This window comes from Anneissia japonica, unplaced genomic scaffold (genome assembly GCF_011630105.1).
Source record: "Anneissia japonica isolate Jap-2015-1 unplaced genomic scaffold, ASM1163010v1 scaffold6997_len847652_cov182, whole genome shotgun sequence".
NCBI lineage: Eukaryota > Metazoa > Echinodermata > Crinoidea > Comatulida > Comatulidae > Anneissia > Anneissia japonica.
In genome coordinates, this window is record NW_022730884.1 from 504,092 (window position 1) to 522,656 (window position 18,565).

Below are 18,565 nucleotides of genomic sequence, written 5' to 3' on the forward strand. Positions count from 1 at the left end.
CCCAGTCCAGTGCACATGGGTTTAGTTTGTCTCAACAGGCCCAGACAACACCACAGCTCTGTTGTTTAGAATAGGCATGAAGGGGAATTCCCAAGTTATACCTTTGTCCTATAGGTAATCTTACAATATTTTCATGTTCTTTTGTTAAATAAAAGACATAAAGTGATGAATTAATACACTAGACACATGGCTTTATTTCAACACTTTATTATGACATAGTAAAGTGATGAATAAAATCGCTAAACACATGGTTTTATTCGTAGGCCTAGAGGCTAGGTCTAGCCTAGCTAGGTAACATCGTTCGTTCATACATACGTATATTGAGCGTTACGTACGTATTAGGTCAAAGGTTACCACAAATTTAACCCAACCTCTATTTTACGAATCCCCCGATTTATGTACGCCCTCCGGTCACGTGCCGTACGTAAAATCGAGGTTCTACTGTATGTTGATATTTTTAAATATCAAAATAATAACAATAAAAAAATTGACAATGATGAAAAACAGCATGTATTTGCTTCATGAATAAAGTTTTACTACTACAGAAAAAAAACTAAAACAAAGTTGATGAAATCATTAGGTATTTATGATTTTATACAATTTTAAACTAAAATTGTAGACTTTTTTATGCATGTTTTATGGGAAGTTTCTTTTGTGTGTGTGTTTTGGGAGGTTTTTTGACAATCTTTGTAAGTAAAATAATTATAGTATGAATTTATCTTTTTTAATTTTCAGTGTGAAACTTTTGCTTTTGTATGACCATAATGCAATGTGTTATAAAATGAACATAATTGTATAGTTTCTCACACCATTGATGGAAAACAGCATGTATTTGTTGTTTGTTTTGTGCTTTGTGAATAGATAATAATTTTAATGTTTTATTTTGTGAGGTTCACCTTATGTGTCTTTTTTTTTTATTTGAGAATGTCGCTTTTTGAAGATTTTAATATTTTTACTATTGTCATTTTTTATGTGTCTTCTCATTTTATCTTATATTAAACTTATATTTGTTTTGCAAATAAATTTATATGGAATTCAATGAATAAAGTTTTACTACTACAGGAAAAACTCAAACGAAGTTCATGAAATGAAATACTATATTATTACTGTATAAGTGCATTCTTTTGCAGTGGCGTATCTAGCAGTATTAAAATGGGGGGCTGGTGGGGGGGCGCGACCAAAATATGAGGGGGCGTGGAATTTATTTTTGGTGGCCACGGCCACTGAAAAATATTGCTTCTTAGATTCGCGAATACACGTTAACCGTGACAGCATAAGCATAAGCCTAGCCTATTTTTTTTTTGCTTCGAAGTTTTCCCCCCTCCCCTTGGATACGCCACTGTTCTTTTGATGCCAGAATGATCATCTACATGTACTTACCAAAAGAAACAAAGCCTGATCCATTAGTATCAAACAACTGAAAGGCAACCATGTGTAAGGCATCGGGTGAACACAGTAAGGCTTCAAACGCTTGAAACTCCATAAATGATATCTTTCTAAAAACCGAAAAGTCCACCGATTAATCTTAGATAAGATAAGATAGTATAATACTGTACATACAGTACTCCAAGTATTGAAATGCACGCCCTCGTGTCGGGCTTCAATTTTTCAACATTAATTATGTCATCATCAGGAATCATGACATAATGATGATGACATAATTAATGTTGAAATATGGATTCCCGACACGATGGCGTGCATTTCAATACTTGGAGTATGATATCTTTCTATAAAAAAAACGAAACTCATATAGGCTGTCACTAACTTACAGAATTTATAACTATCTGTTACTTCGTTAAATTTAACTAAATATTTATAATATTTTATGTATGTTTTTTAAAATGGTTTGAAATATTTTTAATATTTCACTTCATGCTATGAGAAGGGCAAACATTTTTTTTAAAATTTTTTAGTTCTGAATAATCTTGACAAGGTGTACTCCGCTAAAGTCAAAAACATCAAATGTTTCTGGTCTTAGCGTAAGAACCTAAACCATTGGAAGTTATTATTTTTTACTTCCCCAACCTTTTTAGAATCCACTTAACTAGTGTAAAAGTGACAACCCTACATATCGAGGTCATACAACACAAAACTACCTGTCGAGGTTACACACTTAGCCGACTTACACACACAAGTTCTACTGAATGATTTTGCAAACATAGATCTACAGTACCTATCAAGTTATTTCCACACATAACTAACATCACATTTTGCACAAATAGCATTGTGCAATGGTAAGTAATGGTAAGTGACAACCCTACATATCGAGGTCATACAACACAAAACTACCTGTCGAGGTTACACACCTAGCCGACTTACACACACAAGTTCTACTGAATGGTTTTGCAAACATAGATCTACAGTACCTATCAAACTATTTCCACACACAACTAGCATCACCTTTTGCACAAATAGTATTGTGAAGCCCTACTAAACTGCCACAGGTTTTACTATCAAATATATTCTGCTACAGTATACCTTGTCTACCTCTGCCACCACCAGCATGACAGTCAGAACTGCCACCACCATTCCAAACTCCACCTTTATAATTGGATATTTAATGTTTAATTACCCATCTTTAGTCTGGTCTACAACTCCTGCCAGCAGCTTCATTGTCGACTGGTTGTAGTTTCTTTCAGGCTGCATGCCAAGGTAGCCACGTATCAAGTCTTCCTCAGTCATGAACTTCTCACCAGTTTCAGATTCAATGCTGGCATACTGTAAGTAATCAACCAAATGGTAAATTTTGTACTTGCGTCTTCTAGAGAAGTTATATTGCAATTAATTGCTAGGTGATGTATTTATGTGCGGAAAATCTAATTGAGTAGATTCTCTCTACTTGGTAAACTTTAAAAAGACAAAGCAAAATCATGATGTACCTTACATGTTTTACAAATGTTTCCAATTTGTACCATTGAAGATTTTGTGGGAAAAAAAATTACCTCCGCCAAAGGAGGTTAGTATTTATAATTCACTGCTGTCTGTTAGCAAGATTACGCAAAAACTAACGAATAGATTATCATAAAATTTAGTGGAATGATATATAATATTCAAAGAAAGAGAATGATTCAATTATGGGAAGAAAACGTCAAAGGACAAGGTCACAGAAATTAGATTTTTAATCCTCCAGCATCAAGTAAATAGATGAATACACGGCCCACATATTGTTCGGTATTTTTTTAAATAAAAATTGCTCACAAAAGGCAAAAAACAACAATTATCAGTAAACAAAGAGCAGCACAAAAATATAAAAAAGACCTACTCCTTTGGAAAGACACACTTTTTAGGAAGTTTTTTAAACCATTTCACACACACTGGTTGGCAGGCTGTTTCATAATTTTGGCCCACTTAAATGACCTTTCTTAAAACAATCCGCTTGTTGTGGGGTTGGCGAGACAAGTAGAGTCTTGAGAGGATCTAAGCACATAGTGCACCGAGCCACATTGTTAACAAGTTAAAATATAATGAATCGCTATTTCAATAAGTGAGAAATTCAAAACATTGAATTTAAATTTTATATATATTTTTAGATAAACATAGTTAGCATATTAGTCTAAATGACAGCAGTGGAATATAAACTTATTTATGCATATTAAATGATAGTCCGGAGCGGCTTTGTCCTTGCACTTAAGAAATGAAACCTAACACTTCCTACAAATATACTAATGTCTCTATCTAAATGAATTTCAAAATTTGTATTGCCAACCGTAAAATAACTCCATTTTATTGGATAAATCAGCCTCATTAAAAATGTGGATGAGAAAAATCAATACAAATATGACAATTCAAGACTAGTTACTCGATATACATAACTTTCCTATGTATAGGGGTGGTCCCAAGTTGGGAAAAGCTATGTAGTACTTCCAGGAGATGAGTTCGATTTCCAAACACTAAACACATAGGCCTAGGCTAATATCATTGTGCTGAGTGTTGACCCATATGCAAGGATCATGAATCGCAGGCAACAGGTTAGTTTCCTGGGGACTCCTGTGACTTGTGACAGACAACCAAGGAACCCTTGTCTGTAGAGTTTGGAGCTTTCTTTTACATCCCAGAATCATGGGTTCAAATTCATTGAAAAATCAGGCCTTTTCCTTATTTCCTTAAAAAGCTTCAACTAAAGATGTACTACTACTGTAGTAACAGTCAAAAAGATGGAAAAATACCTCAAAAATTCATACAAAATTTTGAAAGCTCATTTTAAAGGAATCTAATATATTAGCTTCCAATGAGAATTCGCAAAAAAAGTAGTTTTCATCGATTTACACATTTTACTACAAAAATCCTTAAAATGATTACCAGCCAATGGATCTACAGTATGTTCTATGCAAAAGAACATACTATAAAGCCAATTGCTAGTTTGAACTGCGCATGCACATATCTAATATCAATCGACAAACCTGTCTTGCGTGTACGTTTCTTTATTTAAACTGACCTTGACACGGGCATGTACATTTAAAAAAAATTGGCTTAAAGGAAAGATTATTTAGCTGTCCAAAATTTTTTTTTGAATTCTTCCTTTTAAAAAAAAAATTACTTAATACCCTGGTTGAATTTTTATTATCGCTGGGCTGTGGTACGACTCTCGTACAACCGTAGTGTGACAGTCGTACAACCCCCGCACGGCCGCAGTAAGTGCCCAGCTTTAAAGAAAACTGTACATTCTTCGGTAAATAGTTAAGGGATTGTCTGTCAGTGAACTGCCCAATTCACCACCAGAAAGAATCGACTGGAAAAATACAGTCTTCTTTTGTGGAATATTCTTAATGTGAAAAATCCAATCCAAAAATAAATTCATCATCTTTCTCTTACCTTGTGAAATATTTGACGCAACAGACTAGGATCAGCACGCTTAATGAGATGCAAGCCCTGGTAATGAAAAAAAAAAAAATGGAATAGTAATTATTTAGTTATTATTACTAATGTGAAGGAACTTGAAATCAAAATTATAATAATAAAACAAACATTAAACTTCTGTCTAAACATTTTTTTCACAACAAAGTTCTAGTCATCACATACATAAAAAAGAGAGTAAAATTATGAAGGGATCAAAGTTTTTTTCTTCATTTTCAACCACATTTTGAAAATTTTCACTGAAGGCAATTCTCAAGTCGTGTTCACTATGGATGGTATGATATTGGTCAAATATGTCTTTGTTAGAAAATAATGTTTTGAATATTTATTTTGGAAGCGTTATTTCTTAAATTTGTCATGAGTTTAAGGGTAAAACCTTTGCATAAAAAAATGCTGATCCCAATTTTTTTGGAAATTTGGTCTGGCGCAGAGGTCAACTAGGCCAAATACAATTAATTGTTCGTTTCACGTCCGGGATTTTAAATTATTTTTGGTGAGGGTATTTACTATTTGCTATTTACTATCCTATGGTAAACAGACTGAGGCTGGTAAATAGTAAAAATAGTAGTTTTTTATAATTTAAATGAAGTAAAATGAATCTTAGTAATGTATTTTTGCCATTTATGCCCACCTTTTCTTAGACTGACATCATACTTTCTGATAGCCATTATTTTTATTGTTATTACGGTAGGCCATAGGCTTCAACATGCTTCTTTTGAAAAAATGTTTTTTTTTTTTTTCTAGATTTTACGAATCGCTGATTCTGAATGAACACCTGAAAAAAAATGGATGGGTAGCTGCAGTCGGGCTACCTCCCCATCCCCTTCTTTTATGTACAATGAATAGTAATCACTTTGAATATTGAGCTACTAGGATTAGCCTAGGCCTAATCAATCTAAGTCTAGCTAGGCCCTAGGTCTCGGCCCTAGGTACAGTATATGCATTCCCGTAACTAGGCCTAGGCACTGTGCACAGACTCCTCCGCGCCACATTCGGCTGGCATTGAACAGCTTGTTTACAAATTACAGTTTCGTGTTCTTTCATAATAGGTGTCCAGATCGGGCCGATGTGTTGGCTTACGTAAACTTACCGCATCTTCTACTACATGGGAACACGATGCTTGCTGAAAGCCTAGCATCGCCATAATTGCTATTTAGAAGCACTTTTTAATAAAATGTTTGTTGACACAATTTCAATTTCTGGAAAACACCGGTAGCTAGCCTAGGCCCTCTCTCAGTTGAATGAATTTGAGCCAACAGAGGTCCGTCATGCATGGTCGATCAGGAGGGGAATTGAAATGAAAGACAATCCCTGGAAGAATTTTCCTTATTCGGAAGTCACTTAACCAAATTTGGCCACAGCATGCAATTACTGCGATTTTATTGGTTGTCAGTTGAAAATATCACATGACAAGCGAAAGTTAAGAAAAAGAAAAGGGAAACATACTATTGTTTATCAAAATATACCTGATATTAAATAACAACTTTTTGCTTAATATTAGGAAATCCTTGTTTGGTTCGAAATCCAGTGATTTTGGACGTGTTTGAGACTAAAACATGAAAAATTTAATTAACAGACACTCTCAGTTTGTTTTCGAGCCATTTTGCTTAGTTAATTTGGCCAAAGCCGTCTCTCATCATTTTTTCCAAAAACGAAAACGCGCGAGAGGAGGAAATTTCGTGTTTACACATTTCGCCATTCAGATAATCAATAATATAATGAGCCTTCTCGACACTGAATGAGTTTATGTTAAGCGACGTCAAGTAAGCTTTGTTATCTATTTAAATTGTGTTTAATTGAGGCTTAGATACTTTAATTAATAAGTGCATAAACTTTCAATTTTATATGGCTACAAAAAACAACCTAGGCCTAGCCCTAGCTAGGCTAGCCTACCTACACTGTACGCTGCAGACAGATTGTGACACAGGCCGCCTATCTCCTACCTTAGTAGAGAGCCTAGGCTAGGCCTACTCCTAACTAGGCTAGCTAGATAAAGCTAGGCCTATTCATCTTGGTGTATGCCTAGCTAGGCATAAACTGTAGGCCCTTAAATTCCTAATAAAAACTAATTATTTCTAGTAGAGTTAAGTAAGCCTAGGCGGTGTAGGGCCTAGCCTACGTACGCGACAAAAAAAAAAAAAAAGAATCAAATGCATGCAAGGAATTCCATTGTTTGCAGCTACAGTACTACTAACCTACAGTAGGCCTAGTACCATTTGAAAGAGCATTAATGCATTGATACCAAGATCAGTCCTCCATCAAAAATCAACAAAGTTACAGAATTTAAGAAATAATTAATTAGGCCTATGCCTATTGGTCGTTCAAAACCAATGTAAACAATAGAAATGTATGTGATCTTTTTCTTGAAAAACAATTTTAAAAAAATGCTTAAACTTCTTTGTTTTTAGACATAATTCAATAAAATAAAAAACATTGGAAAGCATACATTTGAACAAGGACAAAAAAGAATTGTAAAACTCATTAAAATTCAATACAGTAATTTATTAATTAAATTATAATTTAATTGATTAATTACAAGTAACTAATTAACATTAGACATAGGCCTACTTCAGTGTTGATATATTTATGTGACTGTAAACAAATCAGTAAAAAATATATTTACATGAAATAAATACGCATGCGCAGTCATTATCGGTCACGGAAATTTATCGATTCTGGTGAAATGTACGTTACTGTAATGCGAGTTCAACTTTCAGCGCTCGAAATTAGCGTCTGCCCAAGTCGCGGTGCCCTCACCAAGGCACTGATTTGCCAAGGCCCTTTTGCTGGCAAGTTGAATTTATGAATGTAGGCCTACTGTACTATAAATCCAAGGTGTATGAAAATCAACCGGCAATGTGTATATTTTACCCTTTTTCATATTTGTATTTTAATCTGTGACAAGCAAAGCAAATTTCAAGCCATTTTATGAGTTTGACCAATAAATTGAATTGAATTGAAAATAAAATCTTTAGTGGAAGTTTTAACATACAATGTAGAAATGCATTACAGTTGAACTTGCCCAAGTCGAATCCAAAATGCTATTGAAATATTGTTTGACTTTGATAAAATTTGACTGTCAATGAATGGAAAACACAACTATTTGCCATGTAAAATAAGTTTGACATAGAAATTATTTGACTTCGGCACAGACGACTTAGGCAAGTTTAACTGTATTAATTAGTTTTTATTACTGTTTAATGAATTATCTTTTTCTCTTTTTTTTTTTTAGATATGAATTCATTAAAAAATGAACTGGAGCAGTTCATCTGCCTGGCAAATGATGTTGTTGAAATGAAGTTAGGTATAATATAATTTTTCAGATATCATTTTATCTTTTTTATAAAAGTGTACTTTATGCTTACACTTTGGTTGGAGGGATGAAGTGGCCACTCAAAAAACTTGGACATAGGCCTACAGTATAACTGGTACAGTAACAAATTTGAATTCACAGTGTACTTGCAAAATCCATTTGCTTTTATCTGCTTCATGCTCAGTTTGGCATTGGGCTGTAACTTCAAGTGGTCTTCTGGTCAAAGATGGCAGTCAGGTGCACATATGGTGTTGTGGGCTGCAACAAAATAACTATGTTATTGCCTATCACTGGCAGTGTCAGAGATTTTCTGACAAGAGGTCTAAGGTGCCCCACACAAAGATCCAAGTCCTCAAAATTTTTTTTATACCTTGTTTAACAAACCCGTGGCGAACCTATAATGATGATTTCGAATAAAAATTAAATTTTATTTTTGAGCAATTAGTGCACCTACCAGCACGAAAAATGAAATTTCAGAAAAAATAAGTTTTTTTTTATTTTGATTACGCCCGCTGCTGCCTTGAACCTGCCAGCTCAAAAAAATGAAATTTCATAAAAAAAATAAGTTTTATTTATTTTAATTACGCCCACTGCTGCCTTGAAATCTCCAAAAATAAGATTTGTATGCTCCTTCCTATTCATATGTACAGTAAAACTGTTTTACATCCTTGGTACCAAGGGGTGTTCGTAAATTGAAAAATTTGTAAACTAGATTGGGTGTCAGTTTCCAATACCTAGGCCTAGCTATCGCCTACCATTGGGCGACGATAGGCTGATGGCAGCCAGGCCTCTTGAACCGACAGTGCAGTTGCGTGGTCTATCGCGCATGGAGCCTAGCTGAATTTACCTTCGATAAAAACCAAATTATTTTAACCTCTGGCATTCTTCCACTTAACAAAATGTTATTTCAACTCTTATTCAAACATCTGTATATTTTTATGGACCTTTCTATTGTGTTTTTTCTAGTTGTTAGATTACCGCATTGCATTGTTTACATGCATTTTGCGATCATTTCTAGCATTCACGATGTCAGAAAGTTGGTGACCCCAACACTTGTTCGTCATCGTATGTGTGCTCTCAATCCGATGACACTTGCGTTGGTAGTTCATTAGTTTGGTTAGGTTTATTACATTAATATAATGATTATTTTACCAGAAATAGAAGAAAAGATCAAATTATTATTAGATATATATAACAAACTTGATTTTATCAAGAAAAATATACATTATCACTTTGTAAAACGTGCACATTCAGACTTTTTTTACGGTAATTAATTGATCGGTGATGACGTCATCAGGGCAGACCATTCTTAAAATTGGCTTCGTAAAATCGACGTTCATAAAATGGACATTTTACTGTAAATTTAAAGCATTTAACCATCCCATTACTACACTGTTTGTATTCACTAATAACATTTTATTTTTGCTAAATAAAAGCCCAATTTTTTTTATTTCTTCCCTCCTCTGACGATCTTTAAAATAATATGTTTTCAAAACGTATAAAAAAATGTTCTGCCTGGTCCTCGGCAAGAGGTCCATGGTCCCCGACATGGGTCCACACCTACGTCAGCCCATCATGGTTCGAGCAAATTTTAATGCTGTCCTGTACAGTAGATCCCCTGTATAAATGCTTTTTCAAAGCAATGTACCCAACAAAATGACTGGTTTCTTTCCCTATGGTTTTGCTGCCCTCTAATTCAAACATTTTTTGTATATTTTCAGTCAAATCAGAAGAAGATTTTTTCAATGATAAAGCAATCTTCAGACCAGAATTCACTCACCAATTGTTTGGACAAACGTGAGTACAACCTCTCAGAGTACATTGTTGTGAAGTCAATACTTTACCTTCATTAATGATTGTTGCTGTCTATATTTAAGATAATTATTATGTTTTCCATACATTTGTATACAGTACTTCAAATTGTGTGATAAACCAATAAACAGAACAGAACAGAAGTATAGCTCTCCTTAAACCAACTCCATAAATTAATGTAAAAGTAAAGGTATTTTAGGCATTTTTTATTCTTATCTTATGTTCAGTGTTAGTTTAAATTAAACTACAGTAGAGCTTTTATTTTATGTGTTAAACTTTTATTATTCTATTTCTACTGTTAAAGATATACTCTCTGAAAAAAATAATATAATTAAAGTTCTGCTTAACTCTTCTAAAAATATCACATAAGGAATGAACTTCCAACCAGAAATATATTTTTTTAAATTCTTTTTGACAATTTACAGACATTTTTGCCACAAAAATACTTAAAAGTGTGTTGCCAACCAATTTAATGGTCTATATAAAAGAATACAAGAAACATATTTCTTTGTCTGTTAAAGTCCCATTCCCAGCAAAATTTCACTTGAAAAAAGATTTTTTTTAGAAAAAATGCATATGCATTACTCTAATTATCATAAAACACGGAAAAATGTTGGCATTAATTTTAGTTTTACACAAAAGGAAAAAAAAAAATTAGAAATCAAGACTATTTTTCATAGAAGATTGCCATTTTCTTTACGAATTCTTCATTACTAGGCAAATTAAAAGGTGGCAGATTGCATCTGCTGGAATACTCTCGCTTTTGTGTATACTTTATACAGTCAATAAAGTGCGCCCTCTCTAATGAGATTAGAGAGAGTAAGGCCAATCCTAGCCTAGCAGTGTTGATAGGCAAATGTGTTTGGCGTCTGCTATATTTCTTCGCAGACCTATTGTAAAATCAAACACTCAAATAAGAATTCAAAATGATTGTATAAACTTTCTGTTCATAATAAACATTTTAATATTTTGGTATGTTGGTAATATTTTAGATCAATGTTATTAGTACTTAAGTAGTAAAAAATTTAAATCTTGTATTGAAATTTTCTTTTTTCAGAGAAAACATTTTTGGGTACAAGAATCTTAGGATACAGCTTTACTACAGTGCAGCTCGGTTATCAATTTATCTAAATCATACTTTCACCGAGAAGATTGATCCAACAAAGTATGATGGTGTTCAAGTAGGTTAAAAACCTTATTAGCCTGGTTCTCACGAGAGCCCTAGTATCCGGATCGGGAGCTAACCGTTAGCACTAACTGCTAGCACCTGCGTGAGAACGCCCGATCGGGTAGCGCTAACTGTTAGCAGTATCCGGATACCGCTAACGGTTAGCAAGCGCTATCGGTTTTTTCTCGTATGGACGCACAGCAGCAAACGGTTAGCAGGATCCGGATCCTGTTAAACGTTAGCAGCCGTGTGAGACCATAGCATTAATCTTGCTAACTAGCTCTAATCCTTTGAATGAAATTATGTTTAAAAGAGCATAGCCATTGATGCAAGTATGGAGAAAGCAGCTTATGTTCATTTCATGTATTTATTCAAGACAAGTGCTTTGGGGCTCCAAAAGCAACAAAGTCACCATGACAAAAGTCTAAAGCCCCCAAAAAATCTGGTTGTGCCACTGAAAGTGCGGTGAACCATAGAGATTGCTTGGTTCCCGGTTCAATTCCCATCGCTGCTCCCCTTTTCTTTCATCAGCTAGATGTTTCGGATGAGGTGTCTAAGCCATTGCTCCTGTGGGAAATATGGTCCATTTGCACATTAGAAAATTGAAAATAAGTAGGAGTTTGTCTCCTAGTGTTCTGCCCAATTACCACTCAGAAAGAGCCCCATTGACTGTCTTTAGACTTGTGGGTTATCCTTGGTAATCAATCTAATACATAATTCATAGCTCAATAGACCCTTCTGTTTCGCCCCAACCCATTGTGCAGCACTACTCTGAATACATATTTGTGGGATATGTCTGCACACCAACAAGATAATACAGGTGTTTTTTTTTTGGTTTTTTTCCCAACAGGCTGATAATGTGATCAAGGCAATTGTGGACAAATTAGAAGTTCATCCAATCACAAGCAAGGATAAATTCATCACAGAACTTGCGAAGGAATCCAGCTTCAGGCCTAGCGGAACACTCCTCAATTCCTACAGTAGAACCCACGAGGGCAGCACATCACACTTTGAAATCTACAAGAATGACATGTCGACACCTGGTTTTCGTGAGTACCATGAGCGATTGCAGACGTTTCTTTGGTGGTTTATAGATGCAGCCTCCTACATTGACCCTGATGACGAGCGATGGGGATATTACACTTTGTGAGTACCATACATTATTGTTTACAGGATTATAAATATTAAACATGGCTATATGAAAAAAGGTTTTTTTGAGAAAAACTTATTGTTCATAAATTTTGTATGCTTGAAGGAAATTAATGGCAAAAAGGAACTCCACTTTAAGGGCCCCAGTGACGGTGACTTAGCTCACTTTTGAGGTGTCCTGTCTAACAGTTCTACTTGTTCCTTGCTGTTTCTATTCTTGTGAATTTTAATGTTTTTGAGACAAATAAATAAAATGAAACAACTTATTTTTAAAAATATATACTTAATTCACTCACTTCTTTTGAGTTTAGAAGATATTTGTAAACATGTTTAAATTGAATATTGTGGTATGTTTCCATAGCTTACACATTTTTTTTTGCACTGTACTCAATCTTTTAGTACTCGTTTAAGTGACATTTACATTAAATATACAGTAACAATATTTAATGTAAAATTTTTTAATACAGAAAACTTTTATGCAATGATATTGAAAAGGTATTAAGCAGTGATTTAGTTAAAAATTAATTAAATATGCAAAGAAGAAAGTTAAGTATTTAATTATATTGTTCAATTAATTATATTTTATTTAACAGTTTCGAAAGGCAAGTTGAGGGCAGTAACACACGATATAGTTCGGTTGGATACATAACGGTCTATAAATACTACGCATACCCAGACAAAATCAGACAGAGAATAAGGTATTTTTATGTTTGTTTGTGTTTTTAGTGTGATGTATATAAGATATTTATATATTATTTAAGTTCTTGGCAGAGCTGTTTTGGTTTAGGCCACTAGTACTAGAGAGATTGGGACCTCAGGACATAAAATTGCAGTTTTCTCAAGACCTAATTTATGTAGTAATTGTTTTAATTAAGCATCAATATACATAAGTGGCTGTAGCTTTGGGAGAATAGCCTCAAAACTTTCACTAGGACTTAACCCTTAGACCCCACAGGTGTCTTTGCCCATTTCGAACTCCCGTCATTGGGCCTCTATCAATTACAGCCTACGCTGCCCCATGGCCCAGCCATATTTTGGTAGCCTCGGTTTAGGCTATCAACCTGAAAATAGTACTGATCATTTGGGTCTAGAATTATTATACATTTAAATGTTATTCCTTATGAATTATAGTATTAATTTACATTTTCTATTGTAGTCAAATGTTGATTCTTCCTCCATACCAACGTCAAGGTCATGGGTCAGAGGTCCTTGAGACTGTATACAGAGATTTCATATCCGATCCTATTGTTTTTGACATTACAGGTAAATGTGGGTTTTTTCATTAGCTAATTAATGGCAATGCAAAAGAGTATTTAAAATTTGCAGGGGTCTCAAATCTGATCAATTCTCCCACCGAAGTCAGTGCAAATGTATATCCATGCACACCAAAATATAATTAGATGTTTTTAGAAAAGCTCATTTTTAACCAGATTTCTTGGAATTGATTTCTCCCAACTTGGGATCCCTGGGTATCAAATTATGCTATTCAAAGATGTGTTGCCTATCACAAGCTAAATAAAAATGAAGAAATTGAATTCTACATTTGAATGCCTAATTTTTATGTTTTAAGTACATAATAAATTTACAAATAAAAAATAACTAAATTAACAAAAAAAAGCCCAAGTAATCCTGGTTGAGGTTGTTTGAATTAATAGAATAAACATGATTGATAAGACAGCAGGTTGAACGTTGTTGACATTTATCTCTGCAATAGTTGAAGATCCTTCTGACAACTTTGTCCGGCTGCGGGATTACATCGACTGCAAGAACTGCAAGCAGCTCCCGGCATTCCAGGCGGATAAACTTTCCCAAGGATTCTCGCATTCCATGGAGAATGAAGCTTTAGACAAATTCAAGATTCACAAGGTTCGAAATTTTGTTAATTGATTCTTTAAAGTCGGGTACAATCTGTCATTTTGCACAACTGTCAACCGACAAATCCATCACCACTCACTATGAGCGATGGACTATGTGATGCCATCTGCTGTTTATCGGAGACAGTCTGAGCAGATTGTCATTAAAAACAGTCTGTTGTGTGCGGCTGGTTGGTTGCGTTCTCTACAAAATTGTCTTGGCTTATGACTGTCGGTGATTTAACACATGTCGGTCAATTTTTGTACCACCTTGGTATTAATAATAAAAGTAACCTATATAATAATATTGATGATAATTATAAATAAATTTGATATAATAAGTTCATTTTAAAATTGTTTATCACTTGATGTGAAGGGGTACAAAAATGGTTTCTTCCTACACAATTCATTAAAAGCTTGTGTTCTTAAGCTCTGTTTACACTATCAAATTCTTTGACAAAAAACTATTGTATGCCCATGTATAGTCATGATGTGCCTATATATGGTCATGATGTGATGTCATCATGACCATATTTAGGCATGTCACATGTTTTTATCAATTAAAATTTGAAGGGTTTTATTTCTGAGAATCAAGATGTCAAGTGTTTTTCTGTATTTCAGGAGAATGTGAATTATAATGTGTAGACAACAGGGTCATTTTTATTGGGTGTCCATAAAGTTATTTCACACCAAGCAATTTGATTTGCTATGCCCTTTATACCAGTTTCCATTGTGAAATAGCAATTTCAACCTATTGTTATGGCCATTGGATTGAATTTCTAATTATTAATATTTTATTTTTAAGCAGTTTCAATTGATAGCTAATAAAACAATAGAGAGTAAATAGGGAACTTCAATTTTATTATGGGGAACCATCACATCATTTCGGCACTTACTACGCTATGAATATAATGGTATAAATTTAAGACCATGAGGGAGTATACATTTTCTGCCATTTATTTAATTTGTGAGTAATAACTTTACTTTAGAGCAGATTTGCCTGTATTTAGTATTTAATGTTTGGTATTGACATTTACAGTACATTTGTAATACAGTATAACAACATATGAAGTCACAAAACTCACATTCGCAGAGAAACTTCCTTATTCGGAGACTATCTTGCACCTAAGTACCAAAATCCTGTGCATAAATGTAATTTTGAATATTAAAAAAGTATATGTATACATTTCTAAACCTTTGTTCCTCTCCTACTCATCCTACTCGTTTGTGTGGATGGCCTAAAATGAATTCTCAAAATCCAGAAAATTTTCCTTGGGTAGGGGGCAGGGTTTGAATGCCCCTGGGCCTTTTAGGGTACTGTAGGAGTTCTCAGAGCAAAAGTCGTGCCTGGATTCTGTTTTTTTTGGGGTTTTTTTTGTATTTTTCTGATATTTGAAAAAATTTATATTTTAGACTACTTACTCTGTAACAAAGAAATTAAAATACAGATTTTAAAAATTTGTTGTTGTAGAAACAAGCTCGTAGAGTTTATGAGATACTCCGTCTTCAAGCAACTGATATGAGTAATCCAAAGGAAGTGAAGGCTTATAGGCTGGAGATAAAACGACGACTTAATATTCCATTTCAGGTATTGTTAACACTTGCATCTATAGATCTCATTCTTGTAAACGTATTTGCTGTCTGGTGGTATATTGTTGAGATATTTGTGAGTGGGTTTGTACCTTAGTACAAAAAGTAACCCAGTGTTCTCCCGAAGCCGTTTTAGCCGCCAATTTTACCAGTAAAAAAATAACTGACCAACCAATTAAAATTGTGTGTTGGTAGAATAAAAAAAAGCACTTATTGGGCCTATAGGTAGCCTAAGCTGGCCTTCTTTCAATAAATGAACATCATTCCAGTCCAGGCCTAGGCTATGATTACATGTATTGTTATTTTAAGCCATTGAACTCCACTTACAAGAGGCAATATCTCACGTTGCACATGCTTAGCTGGCTTTGTATGGACACATTTACCAGTAAAAATGTTCATTTGGGAGAACACTGTGACCTTTTCTAGTTCAGCATTGATGCAGAAGTATCTGGTAAAATAATAGAACATTATAAATTATATTAAATATTGAATCACTGATTAAACATTTTTATTAATCTATTTGGGGCAATTCAAATCATGATTGAATAGACTAAAAAATATACTCTGAGATATACAAAAATATGTATTTGCAAGACAGTCAATATTTTAAAGTTGAAAGTTTGATGCTTTCTGCAGCAATGTTTTAGCTGAAACCTGATTAAGTTATTCAATCACTATCTTTTAAAACAAAAGTGAATGCTTGTTGTTGGTAACAAAAACAGTTACAGCAGCTAAATACCAGCCGTCAAACACTGTACATTATTATTGTGGAAGGTATGGCGGTCATCAGACATGAACTGAAATTAGTTTGCTGCTTAGGCCAAACTGTATTTATATTGTTTCATGAACCCACCAGTAATAATTTTTTGCCTGTTAGTGTACCCGCTGCTGTAAAAAATGAAAATTTTAAAGAACATATTTTGCTAAAGAAAATGTTGCTATTGTATACGCTTCCACCATGAAATCTTTATTTCATCCTCACAAATAAATAAATCAATAAACATCATCAGACCGAGCAGCCGAGGCGGAGATGTTGAATCGACTCCTGAGTGGAATGGCAATACTGTATCATCATTTATTATTGCAATTACTGAAATGTTTTCATCGTAAAATGGCATTTATTTTTACAACCACATAACAGGATCATGAGGAAGGACCTTTTTTTTTTATAATTATCTTGTACATATTTTAATTTTTCCACCAAAATAAAATCCCAAAATAACATCAAATATTCTTAATTTCAGAAACAACGTAATGAGTTAGAGAAACTTAAAAAAGTTTTGAAACCGGAAGAATTGACTGCGGCAATGCAAGGTGTTGATATTCAGGAAAGGTATGAAACGTTGGAGAAGTGGTACCAGGAGGTCATTGAAGAATACCGCAAAGTTACGGCGCGACTGTCAACAATATGAAATACGAACTTATTTTTTTTATTGATATTGTTTGTGGATGAACCTAGCCAACAATTAATTAATAAATAAGATTTCAAAAAAAGGATTTACATGAAAAATATTACACGGTACAGTGGTAGGATTTTGATGCTCTTCGACTTTGAAAATACTGTTTTTATCAACTGTAATGGAAGAACATAGTTTGATATGAAGCAAGTTGCCTGAAATAAGGGAAATTTATTACAATTGAAATGCACAAAGCAATGGAATTAATATGTGGTGTGGTCAAGCCTAATCAGTCGTTTATCGGAAATTCGGATTTTGAGATATTACACTATTGCTATTTAGCAAGGTATTCTCTCTCCATGGTGAAAACAATTCTTTTCGTTATAAACACAAGGAAGAACAGAATTGTTTACACTATTTAAAATCATTATAATTGGTTTAGATTGAAGATGTATCATGATAATTGACCAATGACATGAAAGCTTAAAAAATTCCCTTTACATTAGTACCAAATATAGAGAAGTTTGCTTTCAAAATGGAGACGTGCATAGCATCGGAAACGTGCAACTAAACAGGTAAATATGGACTTTGATTTGACAAGATTTTGTCATTTTACAGTGAGATAACGTCCGTAAAATGACAATTTACTGTAGCATGGATCTTAGATGCCTTAATGTTAATTTTAAGTCATAAATAAATTTTGATTTTCTTTCAAATTTTCAACGTGTAAAGCTTTAGGCCTGATTTCTCCATCTCCGACAAGCGACTGATTTGGCTTGACAGCACCACATATTGTTCATTGTTGGGGGTAGGGGTGGGAAGGAGATTTAGGTAAAAGCATACAAGCCTCCAGGAATAAAAGTTCCTTTTTGCATATATACAGTACCAACATTATTTCTGTACAGTCATGTTGTCATATTAAATAAGACAATAACAGTAATAAGTTTGTTGTGTTTTTTCTACTAACATTCTCACCAACTGAACAACATCTTCAAAGATAACAATATGTGAGGTCTCGCACCACGAAATGAGACGCATCGTTGGTGAAATCATTTTGAGATAATCACCAAAATACAGTAGGACATCTATATTTAATGATTGTATACTTTTTAGGTGAATTTTCTTACTAAAACAGTGTTCTCTGTGCATATTCTGTAATTCTAGTCCTATTATTTGTACAGGTTAGTTTATCTTGGAGGCCAATTTTTTCAAAATGTGGTTCTTTTTTTTTTTTTTTTTTTTTTCTTTTATTTAAATGCTCTTTTCCTTTTATTTAAATGCTCACATTTCTGGATCTACATATCCTAGCGAAGCCATTCAAAGACCAAATTATAATGTGATCTACTCAAATATAATATAAACTCAATTTTTGATATTCCAACCATGAGACTCATTTTGTGGTGAGGCCTCACATATTTGTTTTTCATAG

The 18,565-nt window shown here is 33.9% G+C and overlaps 2 protein-coding genes across 2 annotated transcripts in view; one reads left to right on the top strand and one right to left on the bottom strand.

The window, feature by feature from the left end:
* Nucleotides 1-6,112, bottom strand: part of LOC117115149 (calcium-binding mitochondrial carrier protein Aralar1-like) — a 22,659-nt gene extending 16,547 nt beyond the window's left edge. Inside the window, exons 1-4 of the mRNA XM_033258834.1 lie at nucleotides 5,945-6,112; nucleotides 4,813-4,869; nucleotides 2,573-2,718; nucleotides 1,381-1,496 (exon numbers count right to left, since the gene is read on the bottom strand). Coding sequence (XP_033114725.1) covers nucleotides 1,381-1,496; nucleotides 2,573-2,718; nucleotides 4,813-4,869; nucleotides 5,945-5,998 — 373 coding nt within the window. The 5' untranslated portion in view covers nucleotides 5,999-6,112. The remainder of the gene's footprint in view (nucleotides 1-1,380; nucleotides 1,497-2,572; nucleotides 2,719-4,812; nucleotides 4,870-5,944) is intronic.
* Nucleotides 6,113-6,479: 367 nt separating this feature from the next.
* LOC117115174 (histone acetyltransferase type B catalytic subunit-like) lies at nucleotides 6,480-18,079 on the top strand. The gene is made up of 10 exons (XM_033258881.1): nucleotides 6,480-6,617; nucleotides 8,087-8,158; nucleotides 9,889-9,964; nucleotides 11,037-11,160; nucleotides 11,998-12,293; nucleotides 12,890-12,994; nucleotides 13,453-13,559; nucleotides 14,011-14,162; nucleotides 15,621-15,737; nucleotides 16,984-18,079. Exons 2-10 carry the CDS (start codon nucleotides 8,089-8,091, stop codon nucleotides 17,149-17,151), a joined length of 1,215 nt encoding a protein of 404 aa, XP_033114772.1. The 5' UTR covers nucleotides 6,480-6,617; nucleotides 8,087-8,088; the 3' UTR covers nucleotides 17,152-18,079.
* The last annotated feature ends 486 nt before the right edge of the window (nucleotides 18,080-18,565 follow it).